At 45.3% G+C, this 18064-nt stretch overlaps 1 protein-coding gene across 1 annotated transcript; it reads left to right on the top strand.

The window, feature by feature from the left end:
* The first annotated feature begins 518 nt into the window (after positions 1–518).
* C1QTNF8 (C1q and tumor necrosis factor related protein 8) lies at positions 519–10084 on the top strand. The gene is made up of 3 exons (XM_010570410.1): positions 519–822; positions 8528–8762; positions 9537–10084. Exons 2-3 carry the CDS (start codon positions 8543–8545, stop codon positions 10082–10084), a joined length of 768 nt encoding a protein of 255 aa, XP_010568712.1. The 5' UTR covers positions 519–822; positions 8528–8542.
* The last annotated feature ends 7980 nt before the right edge of the window (positions 10085–18064 follow it).

Below are 18064 nucleotides of genomic sequence, written 5' to 3' on the forward strand. Positions count from 1 at the left end.
TTTGGCATAAGGTGTTATCCCCTAAACCTGTGAAGCAGGGAGGGAAAACAGCATATTGCAGCTGCACATCACCTTCCTGAGATTGGCCCCAAATCTGCTCACACAGAAGCAAAGTGCTTTATTTTTTCAGCAGAAAGGTGCATGGGACAGCGGGGGTGACATCTTCCCTTAGTGCTGGTCTGTCCCCAGGCACCTGGCCGTGCACCCACACCTTCTTCCAGTGTCACTGCAGGGGCAGGTTCCATCGCTGCACCCCTTCAAGATGCCTTTGTCACCTTTACAGCTCATGCACAAAAGCCAGAGCTTTTATTGTGGGCTTGTGTTGTTTGGGGTTTTTTTTTATTCCTTTCTCCTGCCTAAAAAGATGCTGAAATCTCCAAAACAGAAATTATTTCCATGTGATCCCAGTACTTTCTCTCTTGGCTAGAACACTGGATGTGGTTTTGGGTCTGTGGTTTTTGATATTTTTTTTATTATTATTCATAAATTTTTTGGTCTTCATTTCCATCATTGTGAGAGGCACCGTGCAACCCGACAGACTGGCTGCGAGTCCTAAGGAAACTATAGCAGGACAAAAGCACAGGAACCCAGCACGAGTTGAAGCAAGCAAAGAAGCAAGAAAAAACCCTGCTTTTGCAAACAACCTAGCTGCTGGGTTTCATAAGGAGCCGGACTGACTTTCAGTGTTTCATTTGGACTCCAGCTAGGAAGCTGCAGCCGCCACTGAGAACTAAAAAACCTGAATGAACGGCAGCTTTCATATTATGCATCCTGCTAAGCAACAGCAAGGAAAGTAAGAGGCAGAGGGGTCTGAGTCACAAGGTAAGTTAAATGGATCTGAATAAGCTGGGGAAAAAAAAAAAACCACTATTGCTATAGGGAACAAAGTGCTCCCACCCTGCAGAAGCAGGTTGCTTGGGTGAGTACTAAAAAGAGATGGTCTCTGCCTGCGCTGCTTTGTCTCACTTTTTCTGCTTCCCAGCAGCAGGCAAACTAAGTGCAAGGCCAGGTTATTGCTGAGCTGGCTTTAATTTGTTCCTACTAACACTCCGCGTTTCGTTAACCACCCTTAGCACTCCAGAACGATGCTTTCTTCTAGTCTGATTTTGCTCTTAACTGGGACTGAGCCGTGGGACAGGGAGGGAGCCCGATCTAATGCAGGCTCCCAGGGCAGAAAAAAGCTGTTTTCCTGGCATCCTCTGCAGACATGGAAACTTTCAGGGGATTCTGTTTCTCCAGCTTTGCCGGGGAACTGCCGCTGTTTGAAATGTGCCGCTCGCTCCTGAGCTGCAAGCAGGGGTTTGCGGCAGGGATGGGACGGTCCTGCCACTGCCAGCACCCGTGTCCTGGTGCTTCCACCCACCCAGGCGGGACGGCACGGCTCGGGACCCGCTGCAGGGACACCTCTGCCTGCTTTATTTCGGCACACAGAAAACCGAGTTCCCGGAGGGACTGAGTCAGCAGCGGCAAGTCACAGGAAAGCTGCCTTCGCGCTGGGAAGGATGAAGGAGAGTTGGGTGCCTTCTACTTCATCAGGGTGATTTGCTCTATCAGAGAAGCTGCTCTGGGAATGACTTACTGTAAGTCGCCCCGTGCCTCGGCAGCGCCGGGCTGAATCACTGTCTGGGCTCGCTGCAGAGATGGGACCGCTTTCAAGAAGCCGCCCAGCCCGGAGCAGGGCCATTTCCAGGACATTGCAGGCATGTTCCTGGCATCGGAGGAGCAGGCAGGGACGAGGAGAAGAGGAGAGGGAAGAGTTGTTTGCTTAGGAACCAGCAAACATCCTTGTGCTCCCCGTCTGCGCTAAGTGTGATAACAGCCCCTGTTGCACTCCAGGAAAGGCAGTACCATGGGAAAATGCAGGTGCTCAGATCCGTTTCCATACAGGCACAGCCTCTCCTCCCACAGTGCCTGCAGGGGACTGTGTTAAATCCACACAATCCTCCAGGTCTAAGCATGTGCAGGTAATAGGAAGGGATGTTTGCTTGGGATCCTCATGTCTTCCCATGCCTGGTCAGTGAAATCGGAGCTGGAGAGAGCACGTGGTGGCCACACGAGCCAGCGCTGCTCAGGGACAGCTCCTCCCGGGACAGAGGAACTAGGGCAATTCACCCACATTGGAAATAGGCATATGCTAAAAAAGCACCAGAAAAATAAAAAAAAACAAAATCATAATTAGAAACAGAGCTACAAACTCACTGACCAAATGTTCACTCAAGCCATTACAAATATAGATGCAGTTAACATCCCTGGAGCTCTCCATGGCCAGATCCTGGCTTTGCCTCCATTCCTGCCCCGCTCGCAGCTTACAGGGCTCAAACCGACCCAGTTGTCTCTAGCAGCGCTCCCAACCCCTCTTCTGCATCACCCCAGCCCGTTGTATAAACACCGCAGACAAAAGGGCGTTAACATTGGTCATCTGCAAACCACTACAGACAGTGGAAAATTTTAAACCACATTGCTTTTCGGGATCTGAATATTCTTGTCTGCAAGCCCTGAAATCACTGCATGGCTGCAGATAGGCTTCTGCTGCTCAGCTCGAGCGAAGCATCTCTGCGGCATCGTGTTGGAGAGGAGCAGCCCCGCGCTTGGCTCTGGCACCGCCGCAAAGGAACCTACGAGCTGTCGCAGCTTTGCCTTGGAAAACGCACAAGCTCCTTCAGCGTTTTCGGCTTTTCTACAATAAACTGCTCATGAAGAAATTTTAGATCCTCCTGGGGAAGAAAATAAGAAAAAAAACCTCTGAACAAATCATTTCCAAGAGGAAGTCCAGTGTCCAGACAAACTCGGCCCTAACGATGCTTCGTTTCCTGCTGCTGGCAATGCAAGGAGCTCTGGAGCAGTGAGGAGGTCGAGGCTTGAAAGAAGACAAAAGGTAAAAAAGCAGAACTGGAATATTTTCCGTCTCTGGAACGATGCCGAGGTTCGCGGCTGACACATCCATGTGTTTTCCATCTCTGTGGCGCAAGAAAGGTTTTAGTCTTAACTGCCCTCTTGGGTTTTCAGTCAGGATTTGTCACTAATTAACATGGGCAGTGGCTGGCGTTGTCCTGTGTGCCGTGAATTTAAAGAAAAGATAGTCATAGATTGCTTTTCTGAATAGAGCCCTAGGAATAACAGGAAGGAAAATGTTAGCAGAAATTTAAAGCGCGGCTCAGAGCAATTTCTGCCTTTTAAACTCTCAATATTGCAGCATGTGAGCTCAACGCAGTTATTAGTGGGATTTATTCTTCGAGCATCTGCGCAAGGTGAGGACATACTTCCACTGTACCCAGTGAAAACACGGGCTGGGGTAGGTTAGCGTAGATCCGTACCTTTGACATGACCTATACATCCCATGAGGGCTGCTTGCGGTGCCAATGGACCAGACAAGGTTTGGCCAAGCTCAGGGCTCAGGTTCCAAACTCCACGTTGCCAACCTAAGGGAAAACCTTTTGGTCCAGCCTCCAGCCTGACTTGCTTTGCCTTCTTGCTTAATTTTCTCTGTGTGAAGAGCAAAGTAAGCTCTTTTTGCAGATATTGTGGGGATTTCTTATCATTTGTATTGCCCAGATGTGTTACTTTATAGTAAAGTGTTAAAATTCTTCAGGTACACAGAGTGATTAAAAAGCTTTGCATGAGCAAATGAACCTCATACATAAGCTGTCTACCTTGAGCTATAAGATTAAACTCAATCACGAACCAAAAAAAAAAAAAAAATCAGTCAAGGTCCTCTCCAGCTGTAATAGTCTCAAGAAAATATATTTAAATAAGAAGTTGCACACGAGAAGAAAGGATCATATCATTTAACTCCTTGAACTGGAACTAATGGTTTCTGCCTTTCCCTCACAAAGGTTTGTGGCATCTCTGAAGCCCTGCATGGGAGGAATATGGATTTTTTTGCTGGCAGACACGTGGAATGCCAGGTGTGGCTAGAAAACCAGCACTTTCGATGCACGTTATTCATAGCAGATAAAAAAATGCATAAATAAAAAGCTTGATGGATTATATTTAAGTCAGGGTACTTCCAAGGTCAGTGCAAAACAAAAATACGTTATTTAATCATCTTCTTGATGGTTCTGCCTTGGATTGAGCATGGTAGACAACAGTGTCCCTGGTGTGGGCATTGCGTCCTCACCAGCACTGTGAGGCAGCAGCTGCTAAAGGGCTCGTATTGCCAGCTCTGGTTAGAAAGACAGACACACCCTTGCAAAAGGGTCTGAACAACAGGAGTGTTCGAATTTAATGCAAGGAGACTGGTATTTTCCCTTGCTTTTTCTTCTTCTTTTGGGCCAAGCAGAAATACCTGACCAAACAATCCTTTTCACTAATATTTTAATCTTGTCTTTCTACTCAGAAACTCAGAGGGGAAGAAAAGGGACAGAAAAAGCAAACAGTCTTTTTAAACCTTAGCTAAAGGGTAGTTTCAGTCAAAGAAACCTTTCATTACATTTAAACAGCTCTCCAACAATAACATATATTCTAATGTTATAATGAACACAACCACCAGTCATCCTCATCACCAAATCTCGCTGAAATTAACTGCCTTTTCATCAGGTTCAGATGCTTTATTTCATCACTTATAAATTTTCATTTTGTTTGCCAAAATATTGCCCAAAAGATAGATCTGCCTATTTAGCACATGCAGAATTTCTTCCTTAGTATCCGATTAAATTCACACTCGGTTGTTGGGTTTCATCCTGGTTCCACTTGCAGAGGCTGGGGGCTGCGCTCTGCTTCATGGCTTTGGAGCGGGGAAGCTTGAAAGTGTCACGGGAAGAGCACATAATTTATCTTGAAATTACCTGTTGCAACCCAACGGGCTCTGCGCTCAGCCTCGTGTTGAACTTTCTGCTTCACAAGCATTTTGCAAGAAGTGTCAGAAGCATAACAATTTACACTTTTCTACATGCCGCCGCAAGCTTTTCAACTGAAACATTTCAAACTCATCAATTGTCAATCAACTGTTTCAAAATGAACCCAAGCTAAAGCAGAGCCAAAGAAGCTGAACTGAAAAAATGGTTTTGAGAGAGGGAGGGCTGAGACCATCTTCTTATCCTCGGGTGAAACATTTACAGACTGCAAAGTTTCCAAACACAGGAGATGAGTTTTCCTCCCAGGCGTTAGGATGTCTGTGTATCTGTCATCACCTTTGGGTTTTTCTACCGAATAGGAAAAACAAGATTTCTGAATCAAACCAGGTGGCAAATTTCAGGTTCCCAGTATGGAACACAAGGACAATAATTTATACTTCCAGTTTTAATCTGTTGCGTTCAGGATGCTCCCGTCCATCTCTGGAGACGGTTCGTGAAGGATGACCAAGGAGGAACGTACTCTGTTTTGCAGCCTCGGGACATTCAGTGCAGTACTAATGCATCATTTCAGGCGCTAACGAGCGTGTCGGACTGCGGTGGGAAGGAGGATGGATGTCCCTCCCGCGCGGGGATCTGAACGATGTGCAGGAGAGGCAGCGTCCCAGCCTGTGCTCTGGTGAGCCGTGGCCATGGCAGGGCAAAGCCCCGTTTGTTGTTTGCTGTCTTCTGAAGAAGATAAACCTATGCAGCTGAAGTCAAATCCATCATCGCCACGTTGACAAAATAAGGTCACAACAATTATCTTTAAGGGAAAAAACAAATGGCTGAAAACAACCTCTCGCTTCACCTCACAGATCTTAAATTTTGAGCTTCATCCTTTTTTTATCTTTTTTTTTTTTTTTTAAGGCATCAGATTTGACTTCACCACCACAAGAGTTATATTTGCTTCTCCTCTGAAATTTGGCTCAAATCACTCTTTTCTCTGGATTGACATGATCTTGTTACAAGAAAATCCTTACCAGGTTTGTGTCCTTTCCTGTTGCACATTTGATTTCTCTGGTTTGAGGTTTTCCTTCACCTGATCTCCGGTTTTGCACTGGATGTCTTTCAGACATAATCCCACACTGCTGAATTCATCATTCTTTTCTTGCAGTCCTCTCGGACTCCTTTCTCTCCACCGCTTTCCTATTTTACTTCTCCTGTCCTTTCTTTTTTGTTATGAGCAGACTGCAAATCTGAAACAGTTTATTCACATACATCATTAAGGTTTCACCTAACCACAGATATTGCAACCAAATACATGTTTCTGCCAAGTTAGTGAACTAATTTCACTAACTATTGAATGAAAATGTGGTGGTGGGGGGGTTGGCTCTAGAATGCCCTGAACTGACAGGATTGTTGCAGCATTTGCTTCATTTTTCTTCCAAATGCAATTTCTAGCCAATAACTTGAATAGGTGTTCTTCGTGAATCATGCAAGCGGCCACGATTTCTTCAATGGGTGCTTGGATTACCGTAATGTGAAACATGCACAACCTGAACACTGATTTTTCACCCAGACTTTTTTTTTCCTCTTTAAGTCACTTCTAAAAATAGGAAAGTAATTCATCTTAGGGAGAATAATGGCCTATAAAAATGTAATTTCTTCATATTTATGAATCCTTTCCCTTCCGCCTATTATGAATACCGCCCTTAATGAATGCTCTTTCTCCTTCATGAAGGTATTATGAGCAATTAGGTCCTCCAGTTTTAATGTTCTGATAATATAATCAAATGCCCCATACTTTAACCCCCAGGTTATTGACTACCCACGCTCCTGAGAACGGTTAAATAGCTTTCAGTCCCAAAGAGCATACGTGGGCCCTGATTGCCTGGGACTCTAAGCAAAACTGGGGTCTTCTTTAGACCATTATGTATATGCACAATCTTTAATCGCTGCAGAGCAGACCCCAGAAATATTATGCAGACCCCAAATGCTCTGTGGTGCAAACTTTCAGTTCTGGGCACGTACGGGCTGGTTATTTATGACCTGCTGCCCATTTAGACTTGTGTTGCATTTCTTTTCCTGTTTGGCAGCACTAAGATGTCTTAAGAAGTGAATGAAAATTAACAAAGGGCTTAATGGAAATGAAATTCAGGCCCTGAACACTGATATAAAAGGAGTATTAATCCCTCCTCAGACTAGTACCTAGAATGAGGTACAATTATGAATAGAAAGATCATTTCAAGTTAGGACAGATTTGATGAAAGAACTTTCACTACTATCAGAAGGAAAGTTATTATGTTGCCGCTAATAACTATTCATCAGGTTTCCAGGGAGCTGGATTACACGAAGTAATAAAAGGTGTGAATGACAGTTCTTTCAGGACAGGTAAGAACTAGAAGAAAGCATCTCCCAAGAATGCCAGTACAATCCAAGTACCTTGCCCTGTACTGACACTTTTTTTCCATATTTTTCTCAGCTGGTCGATTTTGTGCCCAGTGAAGCCTTTGTAGAGCTCCAAGACAGGATTCCCTCCCACTGCAGATGGGACCTGTGTGTTCATTGAGCTGTTTCTGAAAGCCAGGACATCTAGCTACTACCTTCCCCACCTATTCCAGGAATTAAAGCTGGTAGAAGAGGAGCTGTAAAAGCTGTTCCCAGCCTGAGGTCAACAAGAGTCCATCTGACTAATTGGACTTTGGATAAGGTCCAAAAAGGCATCAGGCCAAAAGCTGTCTTGTATGAAACCCCACTGCAATCAGCAGAATGACCCTAATTATACAGGGTATGAGGAGGCAGTTGCCTGTCTCCAGCTCCAATCCCTCCCTAGGAAGGAGGGCGATGGGGAGCTAGAGAAAATTCACCTCCTTTGCACCACCTGAAACATTTTCTTTCTCTGTTTCACCCAGTACTCAGGGCCTTTGGAGCTTTCCAGTAGCAGATAAAAGTGTAAAAGGTGATCTCAAAAGCTAGTGTTTGTGCAGAGCAAATCCCAGTTCTGTCTGTTTGTTGCAGCTATTTGGGCTTCCATTCTGCACACTGGAAAATAAAAATCGAAAGTGTACACAGAAATTCTGCTAGGAAGAGCACATGGATATGGTCAAAGCCACAAACTTCTTGGAAAAGTCACCCTGGAAAGAGGTTACCAGCAGGAGGCTGCAAGAGGCTAAAGAGACAAATGCTTCTGATCTCTTTTAGTTTCATTTCCCTTTAGGTTTTTCCTCAAAAAAAAAAATCATGTTTAGGTTCTATATTTAAAAAAAGTTTCATTTTCTGCATGTGATTTTGAATTTTTCAGGATGGCGATGCAATAAACAAACCAACAGAGCAACACTTTGTGTCTTTTACCCAGCACCTTTGCAAGGGCTGTTCCAACAGCAGCCAGGCACCAAGCGTGCCTTGACCAGAGCTTGCTATGACGCTTTAAGTATCTCCGCCTTAGCTTCTGATCTCAGCAGGTTTTAGGGTTTTTTGTTGTTTGGTTGGGTTTTTTTCTTCTTCTTTTGTTTACCTGGTGTCTCTTGTCAAATATTTCAACTGTAGGTAATGAGAGACAGGGATTGCCCTTTCCATTGCTTGTAAACAGTACGCAGTTGGGCACCCTTCCTACCTGGAGTCTCCTGGTGCCACTACAAGATAAGCTAATAATTAATCAGAAGAAGCGTACCTTGTGGTAACATTAACAGATGGCCCATCAGAAGCTCTGATTAGAATCGTCATGTTAATCATTTCTGTTCCTTTGCTCTGTCCAGCTGGCTCCGCTGAAGATGAGCGCTGTGTTTCTCCTGCTCTTGTTGTCCACTATGAACATCAGCGCGGAAAAGGGTCTGCCGAGACGGGAACCGCGACGTCTCTCGTGTGTGCGATGCTGCGGGCCTTCAGAGCAGCCCATCTCCATCATCTCCTCACGATACACAAGGATGAGCAGCGACCCTGCCTATTCGGTACCCAAAGTCCAGCCCACCATAGATATCACCATCCTCAAAGGTGGGTAAAGCTGACTACAGTGATAACATCTTTTATCTTACTTGCTCACCTCCATTTTGCACGCTGTGCTCTTCCGCACACCAAGAAACTCTTCCACTTCATTTACCCAAAAGAAGGTCGAGGTGGCATGGCACAGGCTGTAATTATGTGCAAGTGAGAAGAGCTGGCAAAAGGCTCTAATCCATCAAAAAGCAGAATCACTGGAAGCTCAAGTTAAGTCACACTAAAAAACAGATGCAAATGTTATCACAGAATTACTGAACGGTAGGGTTAGAAACTAGGAAAGACGCTCACTCCCTTTTCCATTGCACATTTTTTGTCTCAGTAGAGCAGACAAACAAAAAATAAGCATATCATACAGGAGATGTGCCAGGAGTCCTGTGAGCAGGGATACACAGACCCAACAAACCCAACCACCTCTCCCAGGCCCAAATCAGACCTCAGGAAAATCAATAACTGTTCTTGCCCTAACATCTGCACAAAGGGGCCGGGTTCACAAACACTGGATTCATGTAACCAGTCTGGTCAGGCCATAGAGTTCCAGTATTTGACACCGAACGTTGGCACCACAAGCTCAGTGGAGCCAAGCTTTCACCTGGCGTTTTTATCTTTCTGAGAATTAGGAAGGTACTGGTGTCTGACCAATGTTTCCAGATATCTGTGCTGGGAAAACAGTGGTTTAGCAGCTGCTTTGCTGGTTATCTCCAGCAGGATGTGTCTGCAGCTTGGGCTTCATATACTTGTGTTTGACAAGGTTTTCCTTTATGCTTGCAGGGGAGAAGGGTGAAATGGGAGAGAAAGGGTATCCTGGAGCAGTTGGGAAGGAAGGAGAAAGAGGGCTACGTGGCTTTAATGGACGGAAAGGACAGAAAGGGCAGCCTGGCCCGCAAGGCCATTCCTGCAAGCAGCTCTATGCAGCTTTCTCAGTGGGTCGGAGAAAACCCCTTCATAGCTCAGACTACTTCCAACATGTCACTTTTGACACTGAGTTCGTGAACCTCTACAAGCACTTCAACATGTTTTCGGGGAAGTTCTTCTGCTACGTGGCAGGAATCTACTACTTCAGCCTCAACGTCCACACCTGGAACTTCAAGGAGACCTACCTGCACTTGATGAAGAATGAGAAAGAGGTGGCCATCCTCTACGCCCAGCCCAGCGATCGGAGCATCATGCAGAGCCAGAGCCTGATGCTGGACCTGCAGGAAGGAGAGGAGGTCTGGGTGAGGATGTTCAAGCGGGAGCGAGAAAATGCCATCTATAGTGAGGAGTCTGATGTTTACATCATCTTCAATGGCCATTTAATCAAGCCAGCCGTAGAGTAGCCATTCTTCAGCTTTAGGCTCAAAGCTTTGGCAGATACATTAGTGTCTTCCCTCTTAGAAACGCGTATGTCTAGTTCCACTTGGAAGGATTACAGGCTTCCTGGCCTGCTGACAGGGTTGTCTGTCCATGCCAAGGACACCTGTACGGATGGAGGTGACTTTCAAGGTGATGCAAGCTACACAAGTACTGAGAAGGCTTCAGCCCTTACGTGCCCTGGAGAAGACACAAGTGAAAGGCCCCAGTTCTGCAGCCCTGTATAGACCCCCAGTAACATCCCTAAAGAGTTTGCCATGTTGGTAGCAAAAATTTAACTTCTTTGCTCTGCTTTAGAGAAGACATTTTAATTGTATCCAAGGTTCATCTTCAGGTGCCAGTTATCCAGGTGCTAGTTAAGGAATGTCATTACTCCTGCAACAATACTTGGGTATCTTTGCAGTGTGCAGTATTGCTAATAAGAGCCCACACTCACCAGCACCTACACCAGGTCTGCTCCACTCAGGTAGGCAAGAACACACCAGTGTTAAGAACAATATTTTGCACAGTGTATTTACCCCAAATTATGTTTGTGTTCCATTCATGTAATGTTATATTCTGAGAGCATAATGCTAGAATTGGATAAATAACAGCATATTATCTGGCAAAGCTTTTTCAGAGGCACATAGATTTAAGTACATCTTAAGTGCAGTAGCCACATGCTATAACTTTGCTAGACTTCTGTACTGCTAGCAATATTTCTCACACTCTAACATGGCTCGGAAAGTGTGTATTTCCCATTTTAAAGAAAATGGTGGGCCCTGCCTTAGGTTCCAATTTCAGAGTGCTCATTACCAAGCTGGAAATTGAGGCCATGCTCGTGTCTGAAAATTACCATCTTATAGCACCCCCATTTCTGGAAAGTGGAGAAGAAAACTGCAAAGAAAAAAGGTGCTTTATGGCAGGCAGTGACATTTTAGGAGATTTGGTTTCTTTTTTCCTAAAAAACTATTGATGTAACAGTGGAAAGGTACATGCAGCAGCAAGAAACATCATTTTTCCCAGTTCCTCCTTGCCCATTCCCCCAATCCTTTGTTTGCATCCCAAGCCATTTGTATGAAGAATACGTGAAAAGTTCTTGCTAGGCAAACTGCTTCACTGCTGTACCTCACCTATCCACAGCTGTTTGGAAAAGTAGCTGAAATAAAGATATTGCTTTGAGTACACTTGCTTTGAGTACCCTGGTTTTGTGTATCTTCTCTCCATGCGCTTTTTCACAGTACAGGTCTAAAAGCACTTGACTGAATATCCAGTCCCATATAACAGTCTCAGGCGGCAGTTTTAGTTACTTTAACACCAAAGGGTTCCAGAAACTAGACTGACACCAACTCCTCTCCCTGCAGGCCAGTAAACAGCCATCATCAAGTATCAGAAGGGGTAGACAGAAGTTAACGACCACTTGCTGTAAAAAAAAATGCCAAATCTTTGAGATCTCACAACCTTCATAAAGATCAAAACTTTAAGTAGCTTATCTGTGAAGTAAATGCATGCTGAAAATGGGTCTACAAGCCTTGAAACGTCATATCTGCTCCTGCTTCCATCGCAGCCTGCAACCCTGAACAGTGGGGAAACTCGCACAGCTTTAAAAAACACTCCCAAGGACATTTTATGCAGATTCTCCACTGACCTGCTGTCAGATATACCAGCTGCTTAGGTCAGGCCATTGCACAGCATTTCCTTCCCACCCTCCTAAAAAAGTTTCCTAATCAGCTGTTTTCATTAGGATGATGGTAAAAGCCCTAATGGCTGCATTGCTTATTTGCAGCACGCTGCTTGGTACCGAGAGCACTAGTGGGGAGATGCCAGCCCTGAGCAAACACATGCACATGTAGAAACCTTTCCACTACACTGGACTCAGTGAAGGCATTTGCAGACTGTTTTTTCCCCAGTCACATACCACATTTCAGAGCTCCAAATCTTTTTTGTCCTCCTTTGTCCCTAGCTTTGAACCATTCCCCACCCAGGCTTAGATTTTGCAGCTGCAGAAAGTCAAACCCCAGTTGCAGGGTACCACTGGCAGAGCACCGCATGAGATGCCTGCGGTGGAGCAGGGATCATTCACTGAGGCTGATGGAGTCACAGGGCTATCTAACATTCCCCACATATCAAGCAGTTTCACCACAGCTTTGGCTCACTCCCATCTGCAGTTCACTGCATTGACTATAATTAAAAAGAAAAAAAATTATCCAGCCCTCTCCAAATGTCATGCCCAGCTGGAGTTATTGACAGTGCTTAACCCAGCATTGGAAAAAACACACCCAGAACATGTTCATGTTCAAGCCACACTGATTTTGGAAAAGTTACTTTCTACTAGGAAGCAAACAAAAATCCATCCATCTATATCACTATATAGGCATATTTCCATAACACCTAGACACACAGTTAAGAGACAGCCTGATTACTGAAGCAATAGGACACATTCAAAATGCTCATGACCAATATGCCAGTGGCATAAGCAGGTAAATCACTAAAGCCACATTGGTTTCAGGTGCAGAATAACCTTTCAAATAATAAAAGAGGTTATTGGGTTGCATATATTATTCAAATTAGTCATTTATACCATAAAAGAACTAGAAGTCTCAACCTGCCGAGTTCTTTGGGGAAAAACTGAAATATCTAAAAAGCCTAACATACAAAGACATTCCTACTGCCACCTTTTGAATGCATTCATCAAGGGTTTTTTTTTTTCCAACTTCAAGGGCTGGGACAAGCATCCCTGTTTAGAGAGGTGTAATGAGCCAAATCCAAAGCACAAATATTTGGGATCTGCTCATTAACATACAGGAAGCCTGCCAGGGTCTCTCTTATAGGAATAGAATTTAAATCCCCTTTTTTCCCAGTAATATGTGGCTTGGAGAGCTAACCTTTGAAAAAGCTTTTTAAGTTCTCTTTTGAAGACGAGAAAGTGGGGGGGTCTAGGTGCTGAAATCTAAATGCAAAGGAAAAAACTTAATTTGTATCTATTTTTCCAATTATTTCCCCAGATTGGCACTTTGTATTTTATGCTTTGAAATAAGTCATCAGGGATCTGTCAGAATCTTTTTTCCAAATCCTTCAGTGAACAGCATTATACAGAAATGACAAAACTGCTTCAGCTGTCATAAATCTCAGGTGCATTTTATTAAGAAACATTAGCTCTCCTATAGGTCCCTCTCACCCCAAGATCCTTGTGCAAGATGAAGACCCCATGGTACAAAGCACCAATAAACCCATTTGCCAAAATAACCTTACCTGTCCTTGGGGCAGGGCCAGAAAGAGGGGAAGCAGAGAAACCTGTTGAGATCACATACAAGGAGTTGTCAATAGAGAATGGGAGCCTTCTATAAGAACAGAAGGATTACAGAAAACATCAGATTAGAAGCATCTGCCCCCCCAAAATCTCTTTTGGTTGGCATAGACAGATTAAAACAGACTTTAAGACAACATACCTTTTACTTTCTGACTGCAAATCTGTACGAGATTTACACTTACTAGCCCAAACTTCAGGAAATAGGGAGGAGATAAACTCATCTAATATCCTCTCCTTCATTTCTTTGGCATCAGAGCCCCAGAAGAGCACCTCACAAGGAGAGAGTATGCCAGGACAGCATCTGTCCTTGTGCCAAAAAGGTGATGAGTGGAAGAGAGCAAGCAAATGATCTGCCCATATCCACTGGGGATAGGACAAGATTTATGTTCAATATAAGGAAAAAACACTTCAAGTAGAAGGAGAATCAGACTCTGCGAGTGGCTGCAGCATGAAATACAAGCTCTCCATCGCTGGAAGCCTTTGGTGGCATCCTAGGATCTGCCAGGAACAATAAGGACAGCTCTGGCTTAGAGCAGGGGAATGCACCACATAGCTGCACACTACCCCTTTAACCTTCTTTTCCTGTAGATTTAAGATTCAGCTTTTTTTTTTAATTGAGAAAAGCCTGAAAAAGCCACAAAAAATAGCTCCCACTAAAAATCCCCATATGAAGAAACTGAGCCAGGCCTGCTTTCACATTACTTTAAATATGCTTCAGCTACAATTTCCAATAGCACAAACCCACACATAAGAAATCCTGCAGCACAGCTCAGGAATTACCAGGGAACTATCTGCCCCATTGAATCCTGTGCTTAAATCTGTCTTATGACTTCCAAATGTGCTCATTCACTACCCTTCCTTACATGATTACACTAAATGAAGCATTGCATTAAGACTTGTAGGATTTATACAGTCCTTACTTAGCTACATAATTGGTCTATAACTTGGTTTTGCTCATTTGCTCTGTTCTTACCTTGCAGACGTAAGACAGGAAAAAATCCTTGCACTTGCAGACTTAACCTAAAAACACCACTTCTCTGAGTTCAAATACAGAAGCATCTGACTTCTAACAGTCTGAACCTTTTTTCTTTAGGAGCTTAAAATAGCCCAGACTTTCCTTCCCTTTCTTCCCCTTTTTCTTTTCCTAAAGCAGAATTTAGGGGTGGTGCTTGAAATCCTCCTTATATGCAGAAACGGCAAATTACTTGGAGCCCACCTGTGTCTGCCTTAACAAGCTGAGGGGCTATATAAGGCACCAGTAAAGGCTGGGGAACTTTTGGGGTAGGAGAGTTTTGTGTAGAGTTAATGATTGAGGTGCTGGGGAAAAAGTAGAGATGAGCATTTTCCCTTAGTATTTAATAGAGAACTAGAGAAGGCACTATATTTCACAGTACACTGAGTGCACTTATGTCTTTGCTGCCTGTGATGAGCTGCAGCAGTACTGAGCTGTTCCAGGGACCCTTCTTGGGTCCTATTGCTGGTCCTGCAACTTCTGCACTGACCCAGCAGAAGACCTTGCTCTTAAAGAATGTAGTGCCTTTTTGTGCAGTCTTTAAATAATGCTGTAACTACTCAGAAAGACTCTCTTGAAAGAGGTGTTAAAGGGCTTATAATCCTGGCTGTGACAAACAACCAGTGTTCAGGTTAATAGCTCTTACAGGGCTATTAGAGCTCATTATACCTGGCAGAGCTGGTGACTGGGCTGGTGCTTAGTGCTCTTGATGCCAAATGGCATCAAGGAAACTAAAAACCTCTGTGTGCTCTTTGTTTTCTCTCCTAATTATTCTGTTCCTGCATGCTTGCTTCTGGTCAAAGCCTGCTGCTCTGTACTGTCAGTCTCGTCTAAGTTGATTAAACTTCTGAACGCGCTCATTGACTCTCTGAGACTGTTCTGGTGAGCTGCAAAGCAAAAGTCGTCTCCTTTAAGAGGGCCTTTCTTATAGCACTTTCTAATTCTCAATAAACGGAGCAGCAGGTGAAGATTAGGTCTTCATCTTGCTGTAGGTTTAGCAGCGAAGGTGGAGCACAGCTAATTGTCTCGCTCGCACCCCTATGATGGTAATGAGTAGGCGAAGCCAGGTGAGAAGAGGACCTGGGAGGACTGGCACTGTCCCCTCAGCTAACCACTAGAGCCGTCTGGCTCCTGTGCTCTCCCCTGCTCATGCTGTGCTTGTGCTGTCCTGGAGAGAGTCTGTGCTCGTCCTGCTGCTGCTCCCTGCTTTACAGCAGCTCTCTGAGCCAGGGTTAGGGGTGCTGCTAAGCCTGAAATCTTGCTCTGTGCTCAGTCTTTCAGCTGTGCTCTTCAAAGATAGTCTCGTTCCTTGATTTGATTTCAGCCTGCAGCAATAAGCCATCCCTCAGTAACTGCTGTAATCACAGTTCTCTTCTGGCTGATCAGAAGCTTAGTAAAGGCTGTGAGCTAGTGTGAATCAGGCTTTCCCCAGCCAAATGAGGCTGGTAAAATCCCTACTCAGCCAACTTTCACTCAAAATGTTGAATTCCCCTAAATTCTAGCTCTTTGTGTGTTTTTTTCTGTCTGTAAATATTCAGAATGGGACCTGATGGCAAACATGCTTCTCCCCAGCAGCAGTTCAGCGTTGCTCCTTCGATGCCATGTTGGGCACGCGGCGTCCCGGCGGGCTGTGCTATAAGCCTGTCTGGGCACTAAGCAGTTTGCTCTGAATTTGGGAAGTTTGACTACCTGGTGCTTAAGTATCAGCTGCTTGGTGGATTAGCTAATACTGCAAACACAAGCTAATATTTCCGTACAGGGCCTCGCTGCATCCCGCCTGCTCTGCTTACGGTGCTTCACCTCCCTCTGTCACAGGGATGCTGCAATGTGTTGCAGCGGGGATATCCAAGAGATCCTGCTTTCCCACCTTCTTGCAGCTTTTTGGGGGGTTCAAGAGGCTGTTTTTGGTGAGGTTTCATCCCTCCTCACTTTCTGGAAGCATCCTTCTCTGTCCATCAGGGTAAGTGCAAAGGGAACCTCTGCCTTCGGCAAACTGCTTTCTTCCTCTCAATAAGGGAAACTTTTCTTTTACAACGGGAACAGGCAGATAACATCACAGCAGATAAGGAAACTAGGCAACAAATAAAGCTAATGGGTTGCGTTTGGATGAGCTGAATAGAACTTAATGATTCTAGTAAGAACCTATTCACTAACAAAGATTTAAAGTAGCAGATAAAATGCAGCGGATAGAATAGGAAAGTGTTAAAACAAATAGAAACCACTTACAAGCCAGGGAGCAATACATAGCTAAATGGCTGGAGACTTTGGCCTGCACATGCTCTGCAGACATCGGCTCATTCCCCACCCTCGCCCTTTGGTCTGCTGGGGTAGAAGGTTGGGAATGGCATTTCCCAACCCCCTGGTTTGGGGTGCCCCAGGACAGGCTGGGGAGCCCCCCCATGCTCTCCCCAGTGAGTTGCTCGGGGAGAGGTGGGACACGGCGGGGGGATTCCCTGTTCTTGCTCCGGCTGCCCCTGCCAAAGCCTGGTGATGCTTCTTTCTCCTCCTGCACCCTCATTTGCCATGGTGCCTTCAGTTTTCATGGCAAAGGTCCCAGCAGCAGCACCTGGAAACTGCAAAGCTGTGTGCTCTCTCTGCCAGGTCGCGCTACCTGGCTCCTCGGCACCTTTTCTTTGCCTAATGTCATGAGATTTTATATATTTTCCGCCTAGCTAGGTCTTCAGTTAGAAGTCCCCAGGTAAAAAGAGTTCACACGCTGCGTGACTATAACGGGGCAGGACCTAGCTTCTTGCGGGGAGAGCTCAGAGCTGGTTACTTGTGTCCTTGCAGGGCTGGATTTGGCCACAGCAGAAACGTGGGCAGAGCTCTGTCCCCTCCGCCAGCTCAGGGACTGGCAAACAGGGAGGATGAGCTGGTGGAGCCTCTCGGGTGCTGCCGTGATTTGGGCTTTGCTTCCCCTCTCCCAAACCAGCGGATGTTTTCCTGACAGCAGCTGCCGCATCAAGCTCCAGCCAAAAGCTGCTGCAGAGGATCTGGGCACCCCGACAATTGCTGCCATACGTTGGGCATGACAACCTAATGCTATTTGCGACTCCTTTCTTCCAGGGAAAATTGCATTAAAGCCAACTCACAAAGAAATTGCTTCCTCCCTCGGTCGTGGGGGGAGCAGACACCTTTTTGCTGGCTCAGGGGACCTGAATGCTGTAGTGTGAGCAAGTGGCAGATCTCCTCCTGCCTTTGCCACCGAAAGGCCATTTACAGAGTGGAACTTCTATTGCAGGAAACAGAGGAGTTGCCACTGGGTTTGTTTTTTTGCTAATGCTAAGTGCCAGCACAGCATAGCAGCCAAGTGGCTGCCTGCGCGTACCCAGGGTATCGCATCGCCCTGTTTCCAAGCAAGGAAGAATGCAAATCAATTACTCGACAAGGTCATTCTCCCCTCTGTTTCTCTGTCTGGGCTTTTCATCCCTTTTAAGGCAGAATTCTGACTCTCCTGTTGATTGAAAAGGCACCTGTACAGTGAAGTGTAAATCACACGCTGCTGTGTAGCTCTTGGATGGCAAGTCCCGACAAGCATTAGCATCCAGGGAATTAAACAGTGACTGCCTGCTTTCTTGGGCTCTGCCACTCTTATTTGTGGTGCCTGGATCCTGTTGATCAGAATTTATCTGAAGTGGCCTGGGC

This window comes from Haliaeetus leucocephalus, unplaced genomic scaffold (genome assembly GCF_000737465.1).
Source record: "Haliaeetus leucocephalus isolate CR32 unplaced genomic scaffold, Haliaeetus_leucocephalus-4.0 Scaffold295, whole genome shotgun sequence".
In the NCBI taxonomy this organism is placed as follows: domain Eukaryota; kingdom Metazoa; phylum Chordata; class Aves; order Accipitriformes; family Accipitridae; genus Haliaeetus; species Haliaeetus leucocephalus.